This window comes from Lathamus discolor, chromosome 3 (genome assembly GCF_037157495.1).
Source record: "Lathamus discolor isolate bLatDis1 chromosome 3, bLatDis1.hap1, whole genome shotgun sequence".
NCBI classification, from domain to species: Eukaryota; Metazoa; Chordata; class Aves; order Psittaciformes; family Psittacidae; genus Lathamus; species Lathamus discolor.
The window spans coordinates 88,934,522-88,958,635 of record NC_088886.1 but is presented as its reverse complement, the minus strand read 5'-3'; the positions used below and the strand labels follow the sequence as shown (position 1 = coordinate 88,958,635).

Below are 24,114 nucleotides of genomic sequence, written 5' to 3'. Positions count from 1 at the left end.
TTTTTCTATGGATTTCCTCCTATGCTGCAATTCAGTAGTTGTAATTACATAAGAATTCACCTGATAAGAATTCGTTCATAGAAGAAAGTAGGTAATGAACAAAATCATTGATACATAAAGGATTTTGGTTTTTATAAGTGGGAACTGACCACTTCTGGGTTGTGCTTTTTTTTTCTTTTTTTTTTTTTTATTCATTAAAGATTTTTATTAATGAAAGTATTTATTTGGTTGCTTGGTTTGCCAGATCAGAAATGTTAAGTTTAGTTTTATTTTTGCATGAAGAACCAAAGGGGGCTCAGGGATATTAATTATGAACCCTAGAACCTAATGAGAGCAGTAAGTATGGTGAACTTTGAACAACTATCTTATTATTCTAAATTTTATTTGATCCTTAGAGTTTCGTAAGTTGTTAGTAATTTTAAATATCTGATTCAATTTGTTTCTTCTCCCAACTCCCCTCTTTTATCCTATATTGTATCATCCCAGACACAATGCAGTATGTCCCCCAGTGCAGACTTGCTGGTCTGAAGCCTAACCAAAACCATCTATTCCAGGTTTTCTACTTTTAGCCAAAAAGGCACAAAAGTGTAATTTCTAACATGCAAAAATATCAAAACTACAGCTGAAAGAATAATAAATTCACCAACTATTTGCTCATTAAAGTCCTCATTTTAAACTTAGAGACATACATGATAATACCTTGTGTACCTTGTGTGTATATAGATATACAAGATTTTCAAAATGGAAATGCAGTTCTCACTAACCAACATGGTATAGACTAAAACAGTTTCCAAAATCAGGAACACGTCTTGTGTTCTGCACTGTGATTCAGACCACCAGGTAACATACACTGTTACATCTGGAAGTGACGCGTGTGTTTTGCAGCGTTGTGTCAATCCCAGTGTCAGGAGCTTAAAAGATGAATACTTTTAAAAATGAATGCAGAATGTTTGAATTGCTCCAAATAATGTCATTGCTGTTTTGGGTGCTGGCCCCCCAGACTCTTCTCAGGGGATGGGCATTTTTCTTGTTTGGGGGAAAGTAAGATCCAAAGTTCCTTTCAGTGTTATGTGGACACTGGGTTTGCTCTGCTCCCTTATGCAATAATTACCAGCGATTAAGTGTTCTTGGTTTTCTTTATTCCCATCCTGCCTCCTCCCTCACCGGTTATGTAATATATAGTTTAGCAAAACTGTGAAGACTGTTTAGAGATACTGGCTTTCTGTAAAGCAAACAGCTAAACACTGGAGTTGATGCAAACAAGGCACTTAGCATCTGAAAGAAGTGTTAACACTTTATTTACATTTAAATTAAAATGGACACTTATTTATGTGTTCTGGTTCTGAAAGGTGTGTGGTACATCTGCAGAGGCCTATTGTTTATTCATGCTGTAAATCCTTTGAAATGTGTTAAAATGCTTCCCACTCATTATAAAAATCCTGCCACCCATGGATTAGGGCTTTGATGTCACCAATCCTGCTTCAAAGGGTTCTTTCAATGCTATTAATCACAGTTTAGCCTCTGAAGATATAGCCAGAGAAAACATTTGGACATCTTGTGCTAGACTTGCTAAAACTTTGAAATACACAGAGTGTCTTGCATATGCACAGTCCTGTATCACTTCCTCTTTCTTCTCTGAGCCTTTATTTTAAAAAGCTATTTTGTGATGACTTTGGCTTTCTACAAGTACAGAGGAAAAAGTTTAGGACACATAATACTGTACACTTAAAAAAAGGCACTTGTCTTTCAATTGACACTACAATATGTTTTTGCCTGAGGAATTGAGCTAGTCTTTAAAAACCTCAAGGGACAATAAGATCAGGGATTAAGCAGGCCTGTATGTCAAAAGGTCAAAAAAAGATACTGTCTTATCATTTTCTCGTCTCTTTCATTAGTTTGTGATCTTAAGATGCTGTCTAAACACTTCAGGATCCACATGATTTCATAGAAACAAGATTGTTTCTGCTGTCTTTTTCTCTTTTAAATCTTTCAATGAGTCGCAGAGAAATTGATTACTAGTGATTGAGCTGTATGCCTTTGTGCTGTCGTTGTTTTCATCAGCTCAGTAGCTAAGGTCAGTGACATACCACCTTATCACTGACTTTTCCCTCCCTTTTAAATCAACACTGCGGTCTGTCATGCCCGTGCTGAATACTCTGCAGGCCCAATTGGTAATGGGTAGGGTGTGGAAGAAGTGTGGTTTGGTGTCTGCTATTTTTCATGCTATTATACAAGCTGAATTTGCCACCATATAATTTTTTCCCTTCTAAGCTTCTTGAACACTTTTTGCAGTATGTATTTCTTTGTTTTTGAACAGGTAACTTGGCACAAGCAAGAGCCAGAGTGACAGCAGCATCTAGGTCTTTGCCTCCACAGCTCAGTGCTGGGCGTATCAAGGTTAGTAGTGTTCCCTTTGAAGACAGGCAGTTGTTCATAAAATATTACAGTGAAATTATGGGCTCAATGCTTAGCTGATATAGGTACATAGTAAGGTTCTTAGCAAATTAGAGTCTGCCTTCACATCAGAAAACATTTACCTCAGCTGGGATCACTGTTTCCAGTTCTAGTGAGGACCCTATTGTAGAATCCGGTGAAGAATCAATATATTACTGAATAGTGTTCAAACTTCTGAAGTGAAATCTGTTATACTGATGGCAATATTCCTCTTTATTTCAATGAGGTCAAGGTTTTCCTCTGGCAATTTTGGCCTAGAAAGAGATTTAATTAGGTAAAATTTGAATAGCGTATTTGAAAGTATGAAAAGCAAAATGGGAAAAAAAACCACATTCTATTCCTTTTTTTGATTTCACTTGCAAGTGAAAACAGCACACGCAGGGATAGATGTCCAGTAAAGAATGACTTGGCAAAACCACTATTCTTTAAAAGAGAAATATAGAATTTAAACTATACTGAGTTTTGCCATTAAAGTATGCGGCATAATTGCAGAAGGGTGGGATAATTTTATGGCAGTTAATAGGTTGTGTTGCCAGCTGAGTACACTTAATTTGTAAGCAAAACTCTGTGACTTAAGCTCATAGCATGTATACCCCCTCCCTGCTTCCCAAATAATACGGCTAGAGTTAGCTTAGTTAAGGGTTCTGAGGGGGAGTTTGCCTCTGAATCAGGCAATAATGACTTTTAAAAATTAATGTGGTAACAGCAACTGTTCAAAACTTCACAGAATTTTATGTTCTGGGTTTTCTATTTCTTTTCATTTTCTCCTGTTATTAGGAGCTCACACTCAAATGTGAATACAGTAATTCGTGTCACCCAGACATCTATATCCTTCACTGTACCTGCAGATACAGATGTGGATTTCAGAGATTTATTTCCTGTCTGCTATAAACACTTGCAGTGCTGAAGGACAGATTATGGCCTCTCCAATTTTCTTGTATTATACACACATAGTCTTTCACATCCAGCTGTATTCAGCAGAAGCTTTCTAAGCATGCATTTTATTGATACAGCTGGAATGGAATAGAGGAGTTCCCTTTTAGAGCTTTAGTAAACACAGTCCATTACTAAGTAGTGTTTAGGTGGTTTTTACTCACCCTTTGAATTTTTAAAGAAGCTAAAACACATGCAGCACTATTCAGAAAATGTTAATTGAAGTAGTTTTTAGCAAAAAAAATTATTATTTAATAAAAATTCTTATTAAAGCATCAGGAAAAAATATTTTAAATCACTGTTTTACAGTTTGTTAAAAAAAAAATCCAAACATCATCATTTTGTTTAGAAGTTTGGAATTGGGGGGGGGGGGGGAGAGGGTTAAGCTGTTTTGCTTAAAGTTTTTTTTTTTGGTTTTACAGTATTTCATACCATACCAACAGCAGGTGTGGTCAGTATGTGAAAGTAATTTCCAGTGACTTCATAAGGTGACATCATGTCGTAAATCATTCTTTTAATATTGTTTCAGAATATTATAAGCAGTTTTGGGGTTTTTTTAGTGATGGAATAGTTTGTCTTTTGTAGGTCAAGCTGTTTTCCATTTCAGTTGTAATCATATAAATGTATATTGTATGTCACTACTACTGTCATGTAAAAATGTGACTTAACTGTTGAAATATTCTTCATTTTAGTTTAAAAAGAGTAGCTGGTGATTTAAACCACAAGATTATATTATGATGGTCTTACTATGTTCTATCATTTTCTACGAAGCCAGTGATAAAGCCTATTGCCTGTTGTACACATGATTATTGCCCTACCATAAAATTGCCTGGCTTCATAGACATGCAATGTTGTAAATTAACCAGAGGCAAAACTTGTAAAAATTCTGACAGGAAAATCTCCCTAGCTTCAGGGCCTATCAGATTTTTTCTAATGGAAACTTCAAATGTTTCTTGTCAAAAAGATTTGAAAATTGATCCTGGTCCTTGCAGATTGCACAGATCAGAGATTACAACTCCATCCATAGGAAAAGGAATCTCATGATACTGCTTTTACCCTGACTTTCTGGGAGGGCAGGAAGAGATTACTACATCTCCTTCATGAGTGTTTCTGACCATCTGTCTTTCTGTGTGTTAACTCCCTTCCCCCCAAAAACAACCCAAAACAAAACCAAACCCTTTTGAACCCAGCAGGCTGTAGTAAACCATATTTGACAGAGTGGCAGTCTCAAAGTTTGTAAGATTCTACAGGGTTGGTGAAAAAAGGCAGCTGTGAAAAGGAAATGCTTGCAGCATCCTACTGCCCAGAAGGTGTAGAGCATAAGCTCACCCTTTGGGGGCCAGCATATATTCCAGAAATGACTGGGAGATCATGAGTGCTGAACCTCCAACAACAATATCACTAAGAGTCTCTGCTTTTGCAGACAGACAAGAATTCAATTTAGAAGCTGAAATTCATGGACATTTGGGCTTTAATGCAGTCCTCAAACTACTTGGTTTTGGGTTTGGTTTTCTTTATGATTAAATTGTCTTTTAACATTTAATGTTACCAGTTACCCTGAATTTACTGCCAATATTCACTTTTATAGTTTTTGTCTTCTATTTGATCTTCACTAGAGATTTAGATATCAATTCTCAAAAAGCAGTTGTGTTGCCAAGTTAGTTACGAAACATTCCTATATCCTTCCCCATGGATGTGCCTGCTCTTCTGATTAGGTCATTGATGTTTACTTTGTCAGGTGACCTTTTAAGATGTTTGATGTTATCTCTGCTGATAAGGCATTTTTCCTGGGCTGTATTACAGAGTTTTCTGTTACATTCTTAACACTGAAGTCAAACTGCATTTATTTTTTTTTCCCCTTATGTATTACTTGGAGATTTGTACTAGTGCATGTATACCACTCTGGGCTAGAACATCACAGATTACAAAAACATACTGAAATATTTATGATCACCCTTATGGAAATCTGTCTCCCTTTGCACCATCTGCATTCTGAATCTTGTCCTCACAAGTTTTCTTTTGATTTCTTCCCCAATACAAAATCCATTTTCTTGATCCATTACTACTTGTGCTTCATTTCCTTTATATTTTGCATGCAGTCTCCTAAATATCTCCTGAAGGTAAGAGACGCAGTTATTTTATTGAGAACTGTAATCTTTCAGCAATTACTTCTACTTTTTGTTCAGAAGAGTGGTCTTAAGTCAGTGAGTGTTGGAAATGATCGTATGGAGCAAAGTCCAGGAAGTGTAGCACAGGTGCTGACAACAGCGTTATCTGGTTTATACAAATGCCACCTGGTCAGAGCAGATGGTAAACTGCCACAAAGCAAGTGAATGCTAAAATGTTGTTAATGCTCCATGCAAACAGGATGCTGGTTGATTTTCTTTAATTTTGTTGAGCTGTAATACAGCAACACAATCTGCTTGTGATTGGTAACCATGGTTATACTCATTCATAAATTCTGTTTTCATTTTGATAAGAACAGCTGTACTGACAATGTAACTAAAATATACAAGGAGCAATATGTTCGCTGTCCATGCATACCCTCTAAAAATAACTCTTCTGAAATGCTGGAAAAAGCAGTATCTGCAGCTATGGCAGCTCAGCAGAGTAAGATTGCTGAAATTCTTGGCATCAAAATGGCAATTTAAAGTAATTAATGGTAACCACAGCAGCAGAAAAGAAAAGACTTATTCATTCGAGATTTCCTACTTTGTTTGCCACTTGTTATCTGACAACATTTTTCTCCATACATAAGCAAAATGAGTCAGCTCAATTTGCTTTCTGGTCATTACAAAAATGATAACACTTATATGTAAAATGAGACCTGATGGAGTTCATTGTAGTGGTGATAAGAGGAATGCTTTTTAGAATGCAGTTGATAAGGTATTGCATCTTGGCCGCTGCTTCATTGGCTGTTATACTATCAAAACAGAAGTGTGAAATCATTTGGAAACTTGCAGCTCTCTGAAATCATTGCGTGTCCTGCATCTGTTAGAAACTGGCCTTCTTACTTCTGATAAAGTAAGCTGAAGTGCATCTGAAGGAATGATCATAACAAAACTTGAACCCAGCTTTCATGGGAAAGGCGGCGGGGTGCAGGGGAGAGAAGAAAGAGAGAGTGGAAGGGGTGGGTGGCTGCAGTATTTTTGGAACAGCTCTAACATCTGAGTTTTGTCTTCCAGGTTGACACAATGGAGGTTATGCGACATCCTGAAGAAACAACTAACATGAAGCGGCAAACCATGGCTTCCTATTTTAGGGTACAAAAGTTAAATTGTAAACAAACATTTTGGTGATAAGAACAATAGATATATCTAAAATATTTACAGGATTGTGAGATCAAAGAGAATAAGAACATTTTTTTATTCTGTTGTGAGGCCTTTTTAGACTCATAATATTTCTTTTTCTCCTTTTCTTTTTGTTTCCTCATACTTGTATTTTTATAATTTCATCAAGTACACTGATAAGAGAATCTAAAGTCTAGACTATTTCCATCTAAAATTATGAAGGTCTAGAACAGGCCTGTTTTCATAAACAGAAAACAAATTTTGTGCAAATAAAATAGCTGTCATTACTAAAGCACTCATATTTTTTCACAAGCTCAGACATACCTACTTTTAAAGATTAAGGTTTGTCATTTGTGCTAATAAGTGAAAACAATCCATCTTTTGGAAGTACTGTTCTAAGTCAAATGGATTGCCATTTTATCAGTAGTAATCCTGTCTGGGGTAATGTATATACTGCCTGTGTGTTTAAATCAAACAGGTAAGGAAAAGGCATTGAGAATGTTGGAACTGGAATGTTAGGAGTCAGGAATGTTTTTTTCATGCAGTCCTTGCAGAGGGGAAAAGTTTTAGGCTTCACTTGTACCATGCAGAAAGGGGAAGTTCACAGTGCTGTGCTAGCCAATGTGGGTCAAAGCTTTATGCCAAGTAGGATTTCCGGTTTTCTTTGCTGTGCAAAACAGTATAAGAAAAGGCATAGAGGAAGCTGATGTATACTGAGCTGTTGCCCCAGTGTGGGTACAAGGCCACACATTCAGACTTGCCTAGTAAGAGAAGTGTGGATTTAGAGTGCTTTTGGAATTAAATGTCAGCTGTCTAGGAACCATAAGAAGTTCTTTACTGTGAGGGTGGTGAGACACTGGTTGCCGAGGAAGTTGTGAATGCTCCATCCCTGGCAGTGTTCACGGCCAGGTTGGACAGAGCCTTAGACGACATGGTCTCATGTGAGATGTACCTGCCCATGTCAGGGGGGTTGGAACTTGATGATCTTAAAGTCCTTTCCAACCCTAACTATTCTATGAGTCTATGATTAAAATAAAATTAAATTACATTAAATTAAATAAAATAAAATTAAGTAAAATAAAATGGAGTGGGGGAGTGACTGTGAAAGTATAGCAGAATATGCATGCAGCCTACAGCAAAATGACTACAGTCAGCTTGAAATTGTATGTGACTGAGATGAAGTGTATTTGCAGCAGATACTTATCATACAGTGGTTAATGAAGTGAGGATGGAGCAGAAGTATCAGTATTCAGAGGAATCATTGGAAAAGCAGACGTATGTGATGAGATCACACTTTTTTTCATTTTAGTGTAAAATGAAATGGAATAAATTGTTTTCCATGTCCAGGGTGGATAGGAAAGGAAGTAATGGGCCTACATTTCCGCAGGAAGATTTAGGTTATATGTTAAGAGTGTTATAAATAGTCATGATAATGTAACACTTCAGTAGATTGCCTAGGGAGATTGTGTGGTCTATAACCTCAGTGATTCTGAAAAATGGATTAAACAGGGATGTGCTTGAAATGGTAAAGATAGATCTGCAGTTCTTTGTGGGCAGGGGACTGAACTGATGACTTCTTGTAATACTTCCCCTATAATTTTCCGTAAATTTTTGTGAATTGCATGTTTCACAGTAAAGCTTGTTCTTGGGGATATTTGGTCAAATGTGCCCACAGCAGAGTTATAGTTAGGGCATTTTTCAATTTAATTATTTTTCTATTAATATGGGCCCTCTTCAGCTACAGGAATGTGTCATAAGGAGAGAGGAAGAGGAAGGTGTTAGAAGTAAGGAATAAGAACTAGGAATTTAATTCATTATTATTTTTTTTTTTACAGTTGAGAACTTCAGTAGGTTCTGGATTTTAACCAAAAGCTTAAAAATTAATAAACTATCAATGCAGATTAACATGAGTGATTAAAATATAATCAAGCATTACATACTGTTTACAAGTACATCTGTCCTGCTGAGTAGTTGCGTTGCAGTTTTTTGTCAAATGTGCGCATCTTTTTTCCTCACTAGTATTCCCTCATGGATCTTTTATCCAAAATGGTTGTTGGACAGCCTCACTTTGTTCGCTGCATTAAACCTAATGATGATCGAGAAGCACTGATGTTTTCTCATGAGAGAGTTCTACTGCAGCTACGATACACTGGAATTCTGGAAACTGTCAAAATACGTCAAAAAGGGTATTCTCATCGGATCCTCTTTGATGAGTTCGTGAAAAGGTAAGACTTCTATAATGCGGCAGGTTTAAAACTCCATTCAATAAAATATGTTCTATGTTTAAGTACAGAAAGTTCTACAAACACTGCTTTATGCATGTATAGTCAGATTCTCTAATGAGAGTAGTGACTATCAGAGATAAAGACTACAAGAAATGCCTGAGCACTAATGGAGAAAAGTCAATGAGAGATGAGCAGTGAGTACCTAGTATTCAGCAGCAAGCCTGTCCCTGTGGTTCCCTCAATAATGCCAACAAGTGGAAATAATGCATCATGCTCAGATAATACAAGGATTTGGAAGGTCAATGACCTTCAGCCATCATGTGAAGAATGTGCATGTGCTTAAGAATGAACTGATACAAAAGCTTTAGATTTAGAAATATTCCTCATTATAGTTTCATAGCCTCATAGTCATTTACACTGGAGATACCATGAATTATAATCAGATCTCTGTCCACCTGAACCCTTGTCATGGCTATTTTATATTGGCTCTAATACAGTTCTCAATCTGAAAAAGTTATAAATCTGATTCAGGAAATGCTATTACCTTTATGATGGCAATATATTTATATGATCATTATGGGTTCCTCTAAATTTAAAATAGGGTTTTGTGTACTATTTACTGTCTTCCAGTCTGTAGGATTGATAATTCAATAATAGAGCAGAAGCAGTACCGTTAAGCAATCAACTACTCAACAGCAGGAACAAGTAGTGAATGGTAAAATCAAGCATTTAGTAATATATGCTGAACTGAAAGTTGCTCATCTAGATGGTATAGACTTAATAAATTTGCTAAAAGTGAGTCATTTATAGAATGCTAGAGGGAAAGAGCTGCCTATGGTTTTGAGAGGGAATAGTTTCACAGACCTTCCTAATACCTGGCGATTAGGTAAATTTACACATGTGAATCAATTTGCGCTTGGAAATTTGTGGTCCTTGCATTCAAGACGTTGAATGATAAACCGTAGGTTAATCAATTAATTCTGAACAATTCTGCAAATTTCTGATTTATGTTAGTATGACAAATGAGTATGCAATAGGAAAACACTAGAGAGATAACCCAAGGAAGGATAACTAACCTGTTCATTTGTCTATCAAAGCCATTTAATTTTCAGCCAAGAACTCCCCCAAACTATTTTGTGTTTTGTGGCTAATTTTAGGAAGGTCACACCATTTTAAAGCAGATTTAACAAAGAGATCAAATTTTGTGATCACTAACACATCTTTGCAACATCCTGAAGAGGATGAAGGCAGAATTATTAACCTTAACTTTTCTCCAGGTTACACAGAAGCAAACTCCACTGAAATAAGTGTAAATTGAGAAAAAATTAGGCCTCCCTCGTTATCAATAGATTCTTTTCAAAAGTGCACTAAATTTGAGTAAAACCTTGAAAAGTAATGGTAATAAAAGCAGCGCTCACTGTAGCTTTCCATTCCTGCAAATAAGGGCATCTTGTCAGATACGCCCCAGGTTTTTAGTCCAACTTGATGTAATGCATTCAGGAAAAAAAAATCAACATGGTAAGAGAAGTGCGTGTGTGGGGGGAGATTTTGCAATTTGCCCAACAGCACAGAAGACTTCCTGAGTTCAGAATATAAATGGTGGGGGGGGGGGGGGGGGGGGAAGCAGGAGAGGGGATGTTCTTGCTCTTTTTTTCACTTCATGCTTTATTTTTAATCATATTCTATTCTATTTTGCTCTGTGGGGGGTGGGGGTGGGGGTTGGCGGGGAAGTACCATGCTTAAAAAAGCTATCAGTGGAACAAGAAACATTTTTCTTCAACTTACAGCCGTGACTAGTCAAGTGTTTTTAGGAACTAAGTAGTTGAATACATAAAAATGTTTGAGAAAACAGGTCAAATGCTAAACAGATTGGCACTTCTTTGTTCATAATCAAAAAGACATTAAGCAAGTATGAACAAGAGTTTCAAAATGTCAGTAAATGTGAGGATATCAAAGATTTTCTAAGCCAGCAAGTTAATTGGTATTTTGATCCTTTTGAGCAACTGAACAACTAAATGGATGAGCCAGCACTTTTTCTCCCTTGATGTTATTAAACAAATAGGTGTGCTTCTTATCTGCCTGTTCAATAATGCTGTTTTGTAAACTCTTAGCAGGAAATATGAGGACAAAACAATCAAAGGCAGGGAACAGACCCATTCAGGGTTTATCAGGTGAGAGGTAAACAAAAGATAAAGCTCTGTCTAGTGTTACTCTTTACTGTCTTCTCTTTTCACATAGAACACATTATTTCAGTGTTGCAAACCTGGAAGTAGTTTATTGGGTTAAAAAACAGATGGTGAGGAAAGGACTTAATTGTAACTCATTCACACAGTGTTTCTTCAGCCAAGTATACAAACATCTGTTTTATGTGTGTAAATACACGTATTCTTTTACTTAAAGTAGAAAAATATAATCTGCAGCCCCTGTAAATACTGTAGACCTGTTAAGTGTTAGGCACTTCCATCTCCATTGGCCTTGTCTCATGCCCCATGCCATCACGTGTCTGCCTTACTCGTTTACTTTGAAGCAGCAAGGTTCCTTTCTTAGGCGGCAGCTATCCTAGGTTTCAGACACAGGTTATTTACCGTATCAACAACCAGGTGTGCCTGGCTCGTGGACCTGCATAGTGAGCATACACTGCGCAGCAGCTAACGGAGATGTGCTTTCTAGGCAGAACCTATACTGAAAGTCCCACTGAATGGGACGCTCCTTACTATATCCAAGTGCCCAGGCCCCTGAAGCTTCACATGACATGATGTGGTATGCAGGTGTGTCCTCACCACATATGCCCCAGCTGTGTACACCTTTTATGTAATGTGGCATATACTGTACCAGGATAAAAGACAAGGGAGTTGAGGGTCTAATGGTGCTAAATGCTGTCAAGACTGAAATGCCTCATAAGCATATAGGAATGTGTTGAGAAGTTTGTACAAGTTTCATTTAAGGATTGCCTTTTTTCATCTTCTCTGCTTGTTTATGTTCTGCATTATAGTTCTTTGTACTGCATTAGAATACAGGATACACCTTTCCTGGAAGTGCTACCCTGCTCCGTTTTAACTAGATGATGTTACTTGGCTCATATGCTCATGGCAATACCAGTGCTGTTACTGTAATAGGAATCCCAGCAAGTACTTTTTCAATCTCACAGTGCAAATTTGCATAAGGTGACTGCTGGTAGGCCTGGTACACACAGTCTGTGAGCCATCAGTTTTACATTTCTCATTACCATATACAGTTTCATATTGAACTTAGTGAGTCACATTCTGCATTGAGTGGAATAAGAACTGGTCAAATACTGCAAAATCTTTTAAAATATTACCTCAATACATGCTTTCTTCTAGCACCAAAAATTCAGTGGTGATAGATATATTTACTATTCACAATCAGGGAAGTACTGAATTAAATTAGAAGTCAACAGGTTTGCTACAGAGAAGAGAAATTATATCTTTTTAAAAGGATGAATGTTTATGAGGGTGTGTAGTGATAGCACAAGGGGTAGTGGCTTTGAACTGAAAGAGGGGAAATTTACACTAGATATTAGGAAGAAATTCTTTGCTATGAGGGAGGTGAGGCACTGGAACGGGTTGCCCAGAGAAGTTTTGGATGCCCCATCCTGGAAGCATCCAAGGCCGGGTTGGATGGTGCTTTGAACAGCTTGGTCTAATGAAAGGTGTCCCTGCTCATGGCAGGGGGGTTGGAACTAGGTGAACTTTTAAGGTCACTTTCAACCCAAACCATTCTGTGATTCTATCATTTTTATTGTAAGCTTACTGTTAACATTGAGTCTGCACTGTACCAAAGTCCCTAAGCAATTTCTGGAAACAAAATTATAACATCCCCTATATTTTGATTTTTACTATTATCCATGGAAATGTTTCTTATTTGTTTCAGTGGCTTTAAGATTACTTCAGATCTTTTTATTGTTCCTATAACTACTGTACTTTCGACATATCCTTTCTAGACTCTTGTCAGTCACAGAAGACTAGTAAAGGGTTCAAGATGGAGAAGATAGATAGCCTCTAGGAGTGAAAAGTCTGCTAACCCCTTATGAATTGTATATGCAGAATTGACCAAATTATGCTTTTCTGAGAGTATTTCTGTGATTCTGTATTTATTTGATGATTTGCTGCATAAGCGTTAGGTGTCCGTTACTGAATTTCAACAGTACCCTTGATGATGTTTGACTTTTCATTTAAATTTTTTCATTCATACTCTCAGTATAGAGTCAAATGCAATTAGTTGTATGAGCTCAAATGTGAAAGGTTCTAGAAGAGGTGATATACGACCAATGCAAATTAGGAATTTTTGAAAGTTATTTAATGGCTTTTTCAGTGCTAAAAACATTGGGGGGGTTAAACTTTCCAACTCTCGGGCTGAGAAGGAAAAAACTTCTTTTGGAATGCTAAGAATCTTGCTGCTATAGCTGGGGGTCTGGTTAAAAAGGGATTTTGCCTTCTTTTACCTCATGCTTTTCACATATTATTATCCATTCTCCACCTTAGGCAAGTATATTTTAGTACAAAGTTTTGCTTTAAAGAGCAAAAGGGTTAATCATTACTTTTTTTGCATAAATTGAATAAAAGTAGAATTGATGCTGCCATTGAGTGGAATGCGAAGGCAACTTCAGTAAGAGAGACTTGTGTAGTAGTTAGTAGTGCTGTTTACATACTATTTATTGAACAGCTCCACAGTTCACTGTTTAAGGAAGGAAGAGAAATTGAACCATTTGTTTACAATCAGTATATCCAATCTAAAACTACCACAACTAAAATGTCTTGGCCATAATCAGTTAATTCATAGCATCATTCTGAAGTTTTCCATATCTTGCATGTCTTTAATGTTTAACCTTAACTCTGCATGTCCTAGCTTTGCAATTGTCGATCTGGGGACAAATTCAGCTTTCAAGTATTTTGTTTTATGCTTAATGACTGCTATATACAGTGAATCCCATTTTTATGTTTGTCTAGGATACTATTTGTGTCCATGAAGTTTGTAGTACAATGTAAGAACCACTAGTTTAGAAATACGTAATTCCAGAGTTTCATCAGCTCTGAAAAGTCACTTCTTCTGAGGGTAAATTATTTTTCTCTTACAAGTCTTACTGCTACTGAGAATCTGATTAGTCAAGTACTTTTAGGAAACACGTAGATGAGTATGTGTCACACCTAGAAGTACGATTTGTAACCCAAGAAAATATCCTGGTTTTGCACAATTGTGTGCATGTTTATGAAAGAGTGCATGAAGGATCAAGGGCCTAGAGCACATGTCTTATGAGGAGCAGCTGAGGGAACTGGGACTGTTTTGTCTGAAGAAGAGAAGGCTTAGGGGGGATCTTCACTCTCTGTAACTACTACCTGAAGGGGGAGAATAGGGCAAGGTGGGTGTTAGTCTCTTCTTCCAAGTAATAAGTGACAAGAGAGGAGGTGACGGCCTCAAGCTGTTCCAGGGGAGGTTTAGACTGAATATTATGAAAAATTTCATAAAGGATTTGATAAGAAAAAAAGATGTTATTTTTATGGGGGTTTTGTGAGTAGCAAAAACAACTACATTCATTAATGGCGAAGGTGCTACATTTGAAAGATACTGAATTTAGTCATAAACAAAAATGGTGTTGTAAGACGTGGGAATTGCATAGCTTAAAAATACTTTTTAGTCAGGTATTTGTCACAAATAAGAAATCAACTTCTCAGCAGCTAGAATGTCATTGATAAAATAAGATTTTAAAATTATGAGATCCTCCTTGACTATTTTATTGCATCAGTGCCATCTAAAAACTGTTGTTTTAAAATTCCCAACTACAGCATGCCTTAAAAGATGTATGACAACCAGAAAACTGGTATGATCACTCACTTGAATCGTTCTTTCCTTCTAAGGAAAGGAACTGCTTAAGTTACATACATGTGTAAATAACAAGTCTGTCTGAACTGGCTTTTGAAGCAAACAGCAATTTACTATTGGTGCATCTTCCCTGATGTATCTGTCAAGTTACTTGTTGAAATTGCATGCTAGCACAAATTGTGATATGTATATTTGAAAGCTGAAATTTATTATTGTAACTCATAATACCATTTGTCTTGCGAAAACTCACATCATTAAGTTCAGTCATAAGTTGGAGGAAACATACTTTTTTCTTTTAAATACACCATGTTTCTCCATACCTATTCAATGGTATGACTCTTAGTATTTTGGAAGACTTGGCTAAAGAATTTGCACTATCATGTTGTTGAGAAAGTTACTGCCTTAAAAATAACTCAGTAGTACATAATTTCCTATCATTATTCAGAGTGGGCAACATATCCAGTTGGTGAATAGCTACATCTTGGTCCAGGAGTGATTCCAGTGCTTCTCCCTTCAGATGTCATTTTGTTCCACTTTGATCTTTATTGACTATTGTAGTGGTTCTTTTTTTCTTTCTTGTGACAACCGGAGCTAATATCTAGAGATTAATCGGAACTAATATTTCAAAATCATGTTCTCCTGATTAAAAAAAAATTATGTCTTGCAATATTCCATTCTTTCTAATTGGTTCTTCATATTTTGTTTAGTATGAGGCGAGATATTTTCTTACCCCTATGTGCCTACCGGGGAATCTGTCTTTCAGGTTCACTGGTCATATTCTTCTCTTTGTTTTAAAGAACATCTGATGGCTCTTTCCCATGTTAATGATTAGGAGAATGGTTTGCTCAACCTGCCAGTTTCTCTCAAACACAATATAAATGGATTAGTACCTGTAGAAGTAGTAACTTAATAAAAGCCAAGACAGCACATAAGTTCATAAATGAGAGCTGAGGTGGCAGTTGCTACCATCTAACAGTGTATTTGTGCTAAAATAACCTTCAATTTATAAACTAACTGGAACATATTCTTGCTGTTACTTAACATAATTTTTTGCAAGTACTTATAATCATAGAATGATTTGGCTTGGAAGGGACCTTAAAAATCGTTTAGATCACTTGTCTCCACTTGACATTGAGCCACTGACTGCCTTTTTGTTTGTGACCAACCAGTCAATGCCTTATCCACTGAGCAGTCCATCCGTCGGATCCATGTCTCTCCAGTTTAGAGAAAAGGATGTTGTGCAAGACAGTGTCAAATGCTTTGCACAGGTCCAGGTAGATGACAGCAGTCCCTCTTCCATTTATCCACCAACACTGTCACCCTGTCACTGTCACAGAAGGCCACCAAATTTGTCAGGCGCCTTTTGCCCTTAGTGAAGTCACATTGTCTGTCAACAGTCACCTTATTGTCATGTCCTTTAGCATAGTTTCCATGAGGATCTGCTCCATGACCTTGCCAGGCACCAAGGTAATACTGACTGGCCTGTAGTTTAGCAGATCTTCCTTCTTTCCCTTGTTAAAAATGGGGGTTCAGTTTCCCATTTTCTTCTCAGTGGGAACTGTCTGGACTGCCACAACTTCTCAAGTATGATAGATAGTGGCTTGGCAAATTCATCTGCCAGTTCCCTCAGGACTCACAGATGCATCTCATGAGGTCACATGGACTTGTGCACTTCAGGTTGCTTAGATGTTCTTGAACCTAATTTTCTCCTACAGTGGGTGGTCTTTTGCTCTCCCAGTCCCTGCTGTTGCCTTCTGCAGCTTGGGTGGTGTAGCTGGAGCACTTGCCAGTGAAGACAGACAAAAATGTCAGTGAGTACCTTGTTCTTCTCCATATCCCAGGTGACCAGATCTCTTGTTTCCTTCCTTTTATCACCAACATACCAGTAGAAGCTTTTCTTGTTGCCCTTGACTCACTTAAATTCTTTATTAATGCGTTGTGGCTTTTCAGGTAGGGATTGGTCCATTTATTCTTCATTCAGTTTAAACATGTTTGCATTAACTGTTTGCACAATAATGTTATTTCACAGAATTGTTAGTGGCTGTTCTTTGCAAGGGAATGTGGATAAAAGAAAAGTCAATATTGTTTAGTATAGGCCTGCTCCAAAGGCCACAAAAATTGATCATAATCTTTCCAATTGTTCATCTGAATCAAACAGAAAAAAGACATCATGCCTAATGAGTCTACAAACCTAATCCCAACTACATAAATCCTAGTGAGTAAAAAAAATTATTACATTCATGTGAGGAGTAATTAACTTGTTTTCTCTTTAAAATAGCTGCTAGTTTTGCTTAACCATCAGCACTGATAAAATCCCTGCTGCAATGATAGCAACGCGAATTGTTTTAACTGCAAATATATATGACTCCTTCTGGAAGTGTGAAACAAGTAGGTATTCATGCAGTCTGAGCATCTTGCTCTCTGTAAATTAAGATTGATATGAGAGTTGCTTTTACTGTAAACTAATCTTTATTCAGTGTCTACCTTTCAGCCTCAATAATCAGTCAGTATCACTCTATCATTGTTCTGCCTACCCTGCTGGAGCTGGCCTTTATCTTCACTGACTGAGGATCCTCAGCCTTCCTATTAAGCATACTGAAAATGGGAAGCTACCCCAAGTTCTGTTGATGGGAGTGATCTTGTTACAAACTTAAGAGCGTCGGACTTCTTATGTGGATTTATGCTCTCAAAGAATATCAAGGACATTTAAATTCCTTTGTGAAAAATGACTGATACGAGTAACCGAAATACGGAAAGATTCTGAAATTCCTTTTTGGGCATTTCTCATAAGAAACAGGTGTCAGGTCATGAATAATGTACTTCTGGTGCTTTTCTCTTTCTTTGGTGCTAGCATTTGACTTTTCTCCCACTCAGGAATCTGTAAGAGCTCACTGAACACCTCAGGGAGCGCATGCTTATTCAACGGAACTTGCAGGCTTACAGTGAGGTGGAACTGTGCCACAGTATATTTTAAATATTACGCAAAAGGTTATATTTTTGCCTTCATTTCTATTACTCCAATTTCTAGCACTTTTTCCACTTCCTGTCATTCATTCATATGTTCACCTGAAAATTTCAGGGCAACTTTGGGTGTTTCCTAAGTTGTGCTGGCTTGTGAAAGACTTTCCTGGATGATTAAACCAACTCAGGAATTCTAAAATGCACCAGATTCTTGTCACCACTGTTGTACCACCTATTTTCCTATGTCGTTCATATGCTCAAATACCCATTCGTGACAGCTGTGTCATGGTTTATGAAGAGGACTGAGTATAAGGGTGACTTTGGTCTATTAGTTCTAGAGATGTGGCTCTGAGCTGGAGAAGGGCAGTGAAAGAACATCCTGATTGTCAAGTCAATTCTTTCTTTGTCATTTGGTTTTACAGGTATTACTACCTTGCATTCAAGGCACACGAGACTCCTCTTGGTAGCAGAGAAAACTGTCTTGCTATTTTGGAGAAATCTAAACTAGACAACTGGATTCTTGGGAAAACCAAGGTAGGGAGTGCTAACATTTTCTCAAGGATAGTATTCTTTTAGCAAAACATGCCTAATAATGGTTTGAAAAGTACTGCATGAACAGAAGAGCAAGGAATTTGCTCCAGTTAGCTTCCTGGGTTACGGAGGTGTGCTCTCAAGCCAGCTGAGTTGGTGCGGCAAGAGGAGGGGTGCACTGGGTGCCTCCCCAAAGGGCGTTCTGCACCTGGCTACCTAGATAAGGACAGTACATCTGTCAGTGCCTGCTGAGGTAGTGCCTCCTTGAAATTCTTCCTGCTCGTAATTATGGCGTGACTGAAACATCACACTCTGGCCCATCCCGTGAGCCTGGTTAGTACATTATCCACTTGTGGAGTTTCAGGAAAGATCCTTCTGGCTCTATTAAGAGCCTTTGTTCATGGTTTAAAATGGAGTGGGTGACTTCTGTAAAAAGGATGTAATACAGTGTCTTGAGTTGTTTTACAGTGCACAAAGAAAAAACAAGGAGAATTTTCCTGATCAAGACCCAGTTAAAGTGTATGTAAGCACATGTAGGGTCTGCTGTCTGAAGCATAATGCTTCATTATTGTCTCTAAAACCAAATTCAATCCAGGATTTATCTTCCCACTGTCAAGAAAGGCTACATTTCAAAATTGTTGATACCTGAAAAAATCCCCCCTTTTTTTTTTACTTTTTAAAGGGGGTAAACGTGATTTATTTTGCAATGGGTTGATTATAATTAGTGAAATAGTGAAATTCTACAAGCACACTGAGAGCGAATATTTGATTCACAAGATTGCTATGATATTAGCAACCTGTATTTTACCAGTTTTATCAGCAATGGTGCCCTAAAATAGGCTGAAGTAAGACTAAAGTAAAGGCAGAATACAAGAGGTTATGTTACTGCCTGCATGTAATACTGAATTTGTTTTTCTTTTGTTTGTTCCATTTCAGGTTTTTCTAAAGTATTACCATATAGAACAGTTGAATTTGTTCCTTCGAGAAGTTATAGGAAGGGTGGTGGTCATGCAGGCCTATATCAAGGGATGGCTTGGAGCAAGGAGGTACAAGAAAGTCAAAGAGAAAAGAGAAAACAGTGCTGTTACCATACAGTCAGGTAAATGTTCACATTTCCTATTTCATTCAGTGGTTTTGCATTTCAAGCTGTTAAATGGCATGTACATTATTTATTCATTCATAATAGTTTATTATGAAATCAAAATAACCGGAGGTGCTTTCCTCTTCAGCTAATTGATGCAAATATTATTGATTTACTTCTGTGGTGTCATCTTAGTATTTGGTAATGTCTTTATTTAAATATTTTAGTATTTTGAGTGTGATGCCTGTGCAGAAAATTAAAATATTGTTAGGTGTGTCTATGCTAGCATGCAGCACATAAATTAATGGAGTAGTATGCTCCTCCTGCCCCCATGTATACCAAAATTCCAGATAACATACATCATGGCATGGGCCCAAAAGGCTTCCTTATATCCAATTTGGGGAGCTGTGTGAGGAGGGAAGTTCTTGTGCTGACATGATCATGCACCTTTGCCTTTTGGGTTAGGACATCAGTGAGCACATGGTGACAATTAAAATTTGGATGAGTGAAGCAGTGTTTGAAGTTGTGGGGATGTGAATACTGCAGTCGTGAACCCAGAGTTCAACATGTGGGTGGGTGGGGAAGAGGTATTGGGGGTGGGGGATGAAGTGGTTATGGCAGGAGGGATGAAAGTTTCAGCACATCTCTGACTCTGTAGACTCTGTAGCACTTCCTTAAATAAATGTAATTTCCAGCACATGGTTTTTGTATTTTTAGCCTGGAGAGGATATGAAGCTCGCAGGAAGTACAAGGAAATAAGGAACAGAAGAACTGATGCCGCTATACATATTCAAGCAGGTAATTAAAACATCGTTTCAATTGCCAACACCTATTCTGCTGTGGGTGATTTCATGTGTTGGTGTTCATAGCCAAGAGAAATATTATACAGTCCAAACAAAAGCTATCACAAACATTACTTCTGATCATTTGTTCTTCAGTGTGAAATGACACCAGTGACAGGTATCAGGCACTTAAGGCTTTTTGTAATTACTTCTGGGGAAGCAAAACATACTGATTAAAAGCTGTTAATTCTTTAAGATTCTTCTGAGCACAGTCAGTGTGATTCAACTATACGTAGAGCTGGCATGAAGCACTGGTTTGTTTTGACTGTCAGTGCGGATGGAGGTGCTGGATATGCATTTCTCTGTCTTTGTGTCAGCCCTCGTCTTGGCAGGCTGACAGGTTTTTGTTTTGACTGCATGTGGGGTTTGCCAGCTTTGGCCAATCTTTTGACTCTCTGCCAGGCTCCTATGCAGCCATATCAATATGAATTTGAATAAACTTTAAAGAGATTACTGGAGGAACAGGCCCATAGGGCTGTGTAGGTCTCTAGTAAAGAGCGGGGTACCATATGGCACAGAAATCTAGGAACCAGTGCCGTGATCTCAATAGTGTTTTCAGATGCTGTTAGTATGAAGCAGCCTCTATATAATGCAGTGTAATACACCTTCCCTGTCCAATCCCAGGCTGAAGGACTGTAGCCACTCAAAAATGAGTTGTAACAAATGTGTTTACAGATAAACCAAAGTACCTTATTTATTCTACCAGCTATCTGTGATATATTTCCTTAAGCTTTGTCACCTCTCAGTTCTGCATCATAGAGACTAAAGTCAATCTGAAAAAGGTGCTTTCTGAATATTCTTTTGATTTGTTCTCAAACCATTTCCAGTAAATTGTTTTCTTTTTGTCTAAGTTTGCTACTCTGAAATTAAGCTTTGCTGTGACCTTTAGAAGAAACGGAGTACCAGACTAATTACAGAAAGGAACAGAGTATCACTAGGATAAAGTAACACTTTACAGCTTTGCATGCACACTGTTATGTAAAATCATAAACTGTGGCTGTAGGGTTAAATGCAGAATATTCTATTAAATGAAGAACTGTCAAGGAGAATTCTTTTCTCCCACTGCAACAAGTACTGAAGGACTGTGTAAGTGCTTTCTCCCCTTCATCCTCCCCTTTGTGTTGTCATTTTCTATTGTTTTCATGATAGCAGAAAGAGTAGATTTTAAAGTACCCCATGCAACTATTTTCTGGAGTATTTGCTACATTTAGACTTGGCCATACCTGAACATTGATTTCCTGACTTACAACAACCCTTTGCCATAAAAAGGAAAGTGAGACAGTTGAACCATCACTATCCCACTATTACTAGTTCTTAAGAGAAGAGTTGCCTCAGTTTCAGTAGGAAGCTGGTGTGTAGCAGTATCACCTGGAGAGTGTAGGGGACATTCTGCCTCGGAGTTTTATGCAGAGTTTTTCTTGGGTGAGTAGGAAATGCATGCTCATTACTAGCTCTTCCGAGAAAGTGACTGACATATTCTGCTGTTTGCACACATGGGAGAGACTGAGCTCTGTGTTCCTTCCTGCTATCTTAGATGCTGTGTTGAACATGGCAGAGCAGAAGCAGTGGGAGTGTGCACATACCCTTGAATTTGGACACTTCTGTTGAGCTCTCTGGACCTAATGCTGGAAGAATGCTATTAGCACTCTTTCTACCAACTCACACGTTGTCTTCCTTTGTAACCTGGCACTTGACAGTTTCAGTGATCAGTCTGGGTGAATAACATTAGGAATATACAGTTAAGATTGACACTGTGCACCTTTGTATTAATTAGGCTGTCTGTCCCTCCTATCTTTGGTGCTGCATTCAAAGGGGTATAGTAATAATCCTCAACACATTTCTTTCTGCCTTTGGAAACCTGTGTCTAGGACTTCTTATTTAAAAATTCTTCTTGTGCACATTTTCTCTTCTCTACATGCTTATTATTTTGTGTTTCAAAGCAAAGCTTATGCTTGCTAATGGTAGCCACCATTTTCCAGGTTTTTAAATACCTTGACAGTCTTTCTATTGTTTACGTTATGTTACATTGTCCAAGTGCCTAGTGACATTGAGGCAAAAGCAACTCCAAAGCTCTCTTCCCTGCACAACTTATAACGTGAGTGTGTAGTTCCAGGCAGCTTTTCAGTAAAATTGAGTATGAGCACCTTTGTATTTATTTATTTTTTAATGAGCCATTTCAGGCAGTGAGATGGATTGTTTGCATTTGTCATCCAGACATTAGCAGAACCATACAATTAAAATACATGTACTTCCCTCTTCTTTCCCTTTCCCCCCCCACCCAAGCAGGCCTTGAAATTTAGGAAGCATTTGGCTTACATGTTTCTACAGAACAGCGCATATTGAAATTTGTTTTCCTTTCATCTCTTTCCCAATAAAAGCAGCCGCTCGGCTTATCCCTTTAGCTTCCTCAGAACTTCCTTTCAGAATTCCCGATCTATTACAGCACATTCACATACCAGAAACAAGATGCCTTTTCATGCTGTCAACCTTTTTCATCTGAAATGTAAATTAATTCTTGCTGGTACGCTTTGACAGAGATCAAAGTAGGGGTATTAACCTTATTGGGCCTTCTCTTCATCAGAATCAGTTCCAAAGACTGCAAGGGTAGTGTTAGGAGGCCAGTCTTCACTGTTATCTATGGCCCTCCTCCAGGCAGTCCTCTGTCTACAAGTCAGCATTTCAAAGGCGCTGATTTCTTTTGTAAATGACCTTATCATTACTTTAAACTGTGTGAAAAATGATTTGCCTGAATAATTCTTGCAGGATTATCCTGCTCATTTTAATTGTGGGGGGACTTCATTCAGATTCCAGGATATTGTTTAAGTGGTTTTGACAGCAAGTGATCATAGCCTGATATAAAGGAGGAACACAGCTCCTGATTGGAAACCTCTTGACTTGTTCAGATTGTTCATTTCTTGCAAGTCAGTCTTTGAGGTAGACTGCATTTGCATTTTAAAAATAAACAGATGCCTTTCAAATACATGAGCTGGTGGTCTGGAGATCTCTGTGGGCCCAGCAGTTCACTATCCATTGAAGAAATGTTGGAAGAAAAAACAAACTTATGAAAAAAACAGCCCTCACAATATACATGAGGGTACAATTCCTGAGTGTATTATATTACATGAAAAAAAAGTCATTATTTCAGATGGGGGAAAACACCCTTGCTAGCAAACAAAATGTTTGTGAATTTAAAATAGGTGGGGAAGAAAAAGCTACACTACTTCAGCATATCTACATCACAGGTCCTCAGAATATACAGATGTTATTAGACTCATGGCAAAAATGGTAGACAGGGTACACAAGGTCTTTCCTGCTTCTTCCAGTCGCATTTTCCCAATCTGTGAAGGTCAGAAAACTCTAGTTTTTAACTTGGAGGTGAATTGTAAAGAATGATTTTGTGTGAAGTGTTTGAGTTAACAATACTTTGTACTTCTGAGTATTTCTTTATAATTGGGATTTGTATTGTTTGGATTTTAGTCTACATGAAGGAAAATATTTTGTTAAAATAATTTTTTTTTTTAAATCATGGTGCCACATGCACAGCTGGTTTAAATCAGTGTATATCCACTGAATCATCTGACTGAAATGTTGCTGCACTGCTTTACCTCGCATGCAAGACTCATTTGTTATTTCTTTGTATTAGAATAATGCATTAATTAGAATTTAAAAAAACAGATAATACAATTATAAAAGTATGTTTTCCAGTTCTGATAACATGTATTTCCATGCAGTGTGACTGTCGTCCCAGAAGACTTATGGAAAGATTTTAATCTGGTTATTTCGTTTGTGAACTGATGTTGCCAAAATGCCAAATGAGTGGTGCATGCGATTCACTTAGATCCAAGGTGACATCACTGAATTCATTTTAATTAGGCCCACTTTAGCCATCTGGAATATACTGTGCAGCTCTGGTCAGAACTGAGTTTAACTATGCTTCCAGAGGTGAAAGGCAAATGACT

General features: G+C 37.7%; 1 protein-coding gene across 1 annotated transcript in view; it reads left to right on the top strand.

The window, feature by feature from the left end:
- The window catches only part of MYO3B (myosin IIIB), a 195,543-nt gene that overhangs the window by 115,239 nt on the left and 56,190 nt on the right, over positions 1–24,114 (top strand). The window contains exons 23-29 of the mRNA XM_065670620.1: positions 2,318–2,397; positions 5,487–5,507; positions 6,573–6,650; positions 8,697–8,902; positions 18,124–18,235; positions 19,169–19,331; positions 20,031–20,111. Coding sequence (XP_065526692.1) covers positions 2,318–2,397; positions 5,487–5,507; positions 6,573–6,650; positions 8,697–8,902; positions 18,124–18,235; positions 19,169–19,331; positions 20,031–20,111 — 741 coding nt within the window. The remainder of the gene's footprint in view (positions 1–2,317; positions 2,398–5,486; positions 5,508–6,572; positions 6,651–8,696; positions 8,903–18,123; positions 18,236–19,168; positions 19,332–20,030; positions 20,112–24,114) is intronic.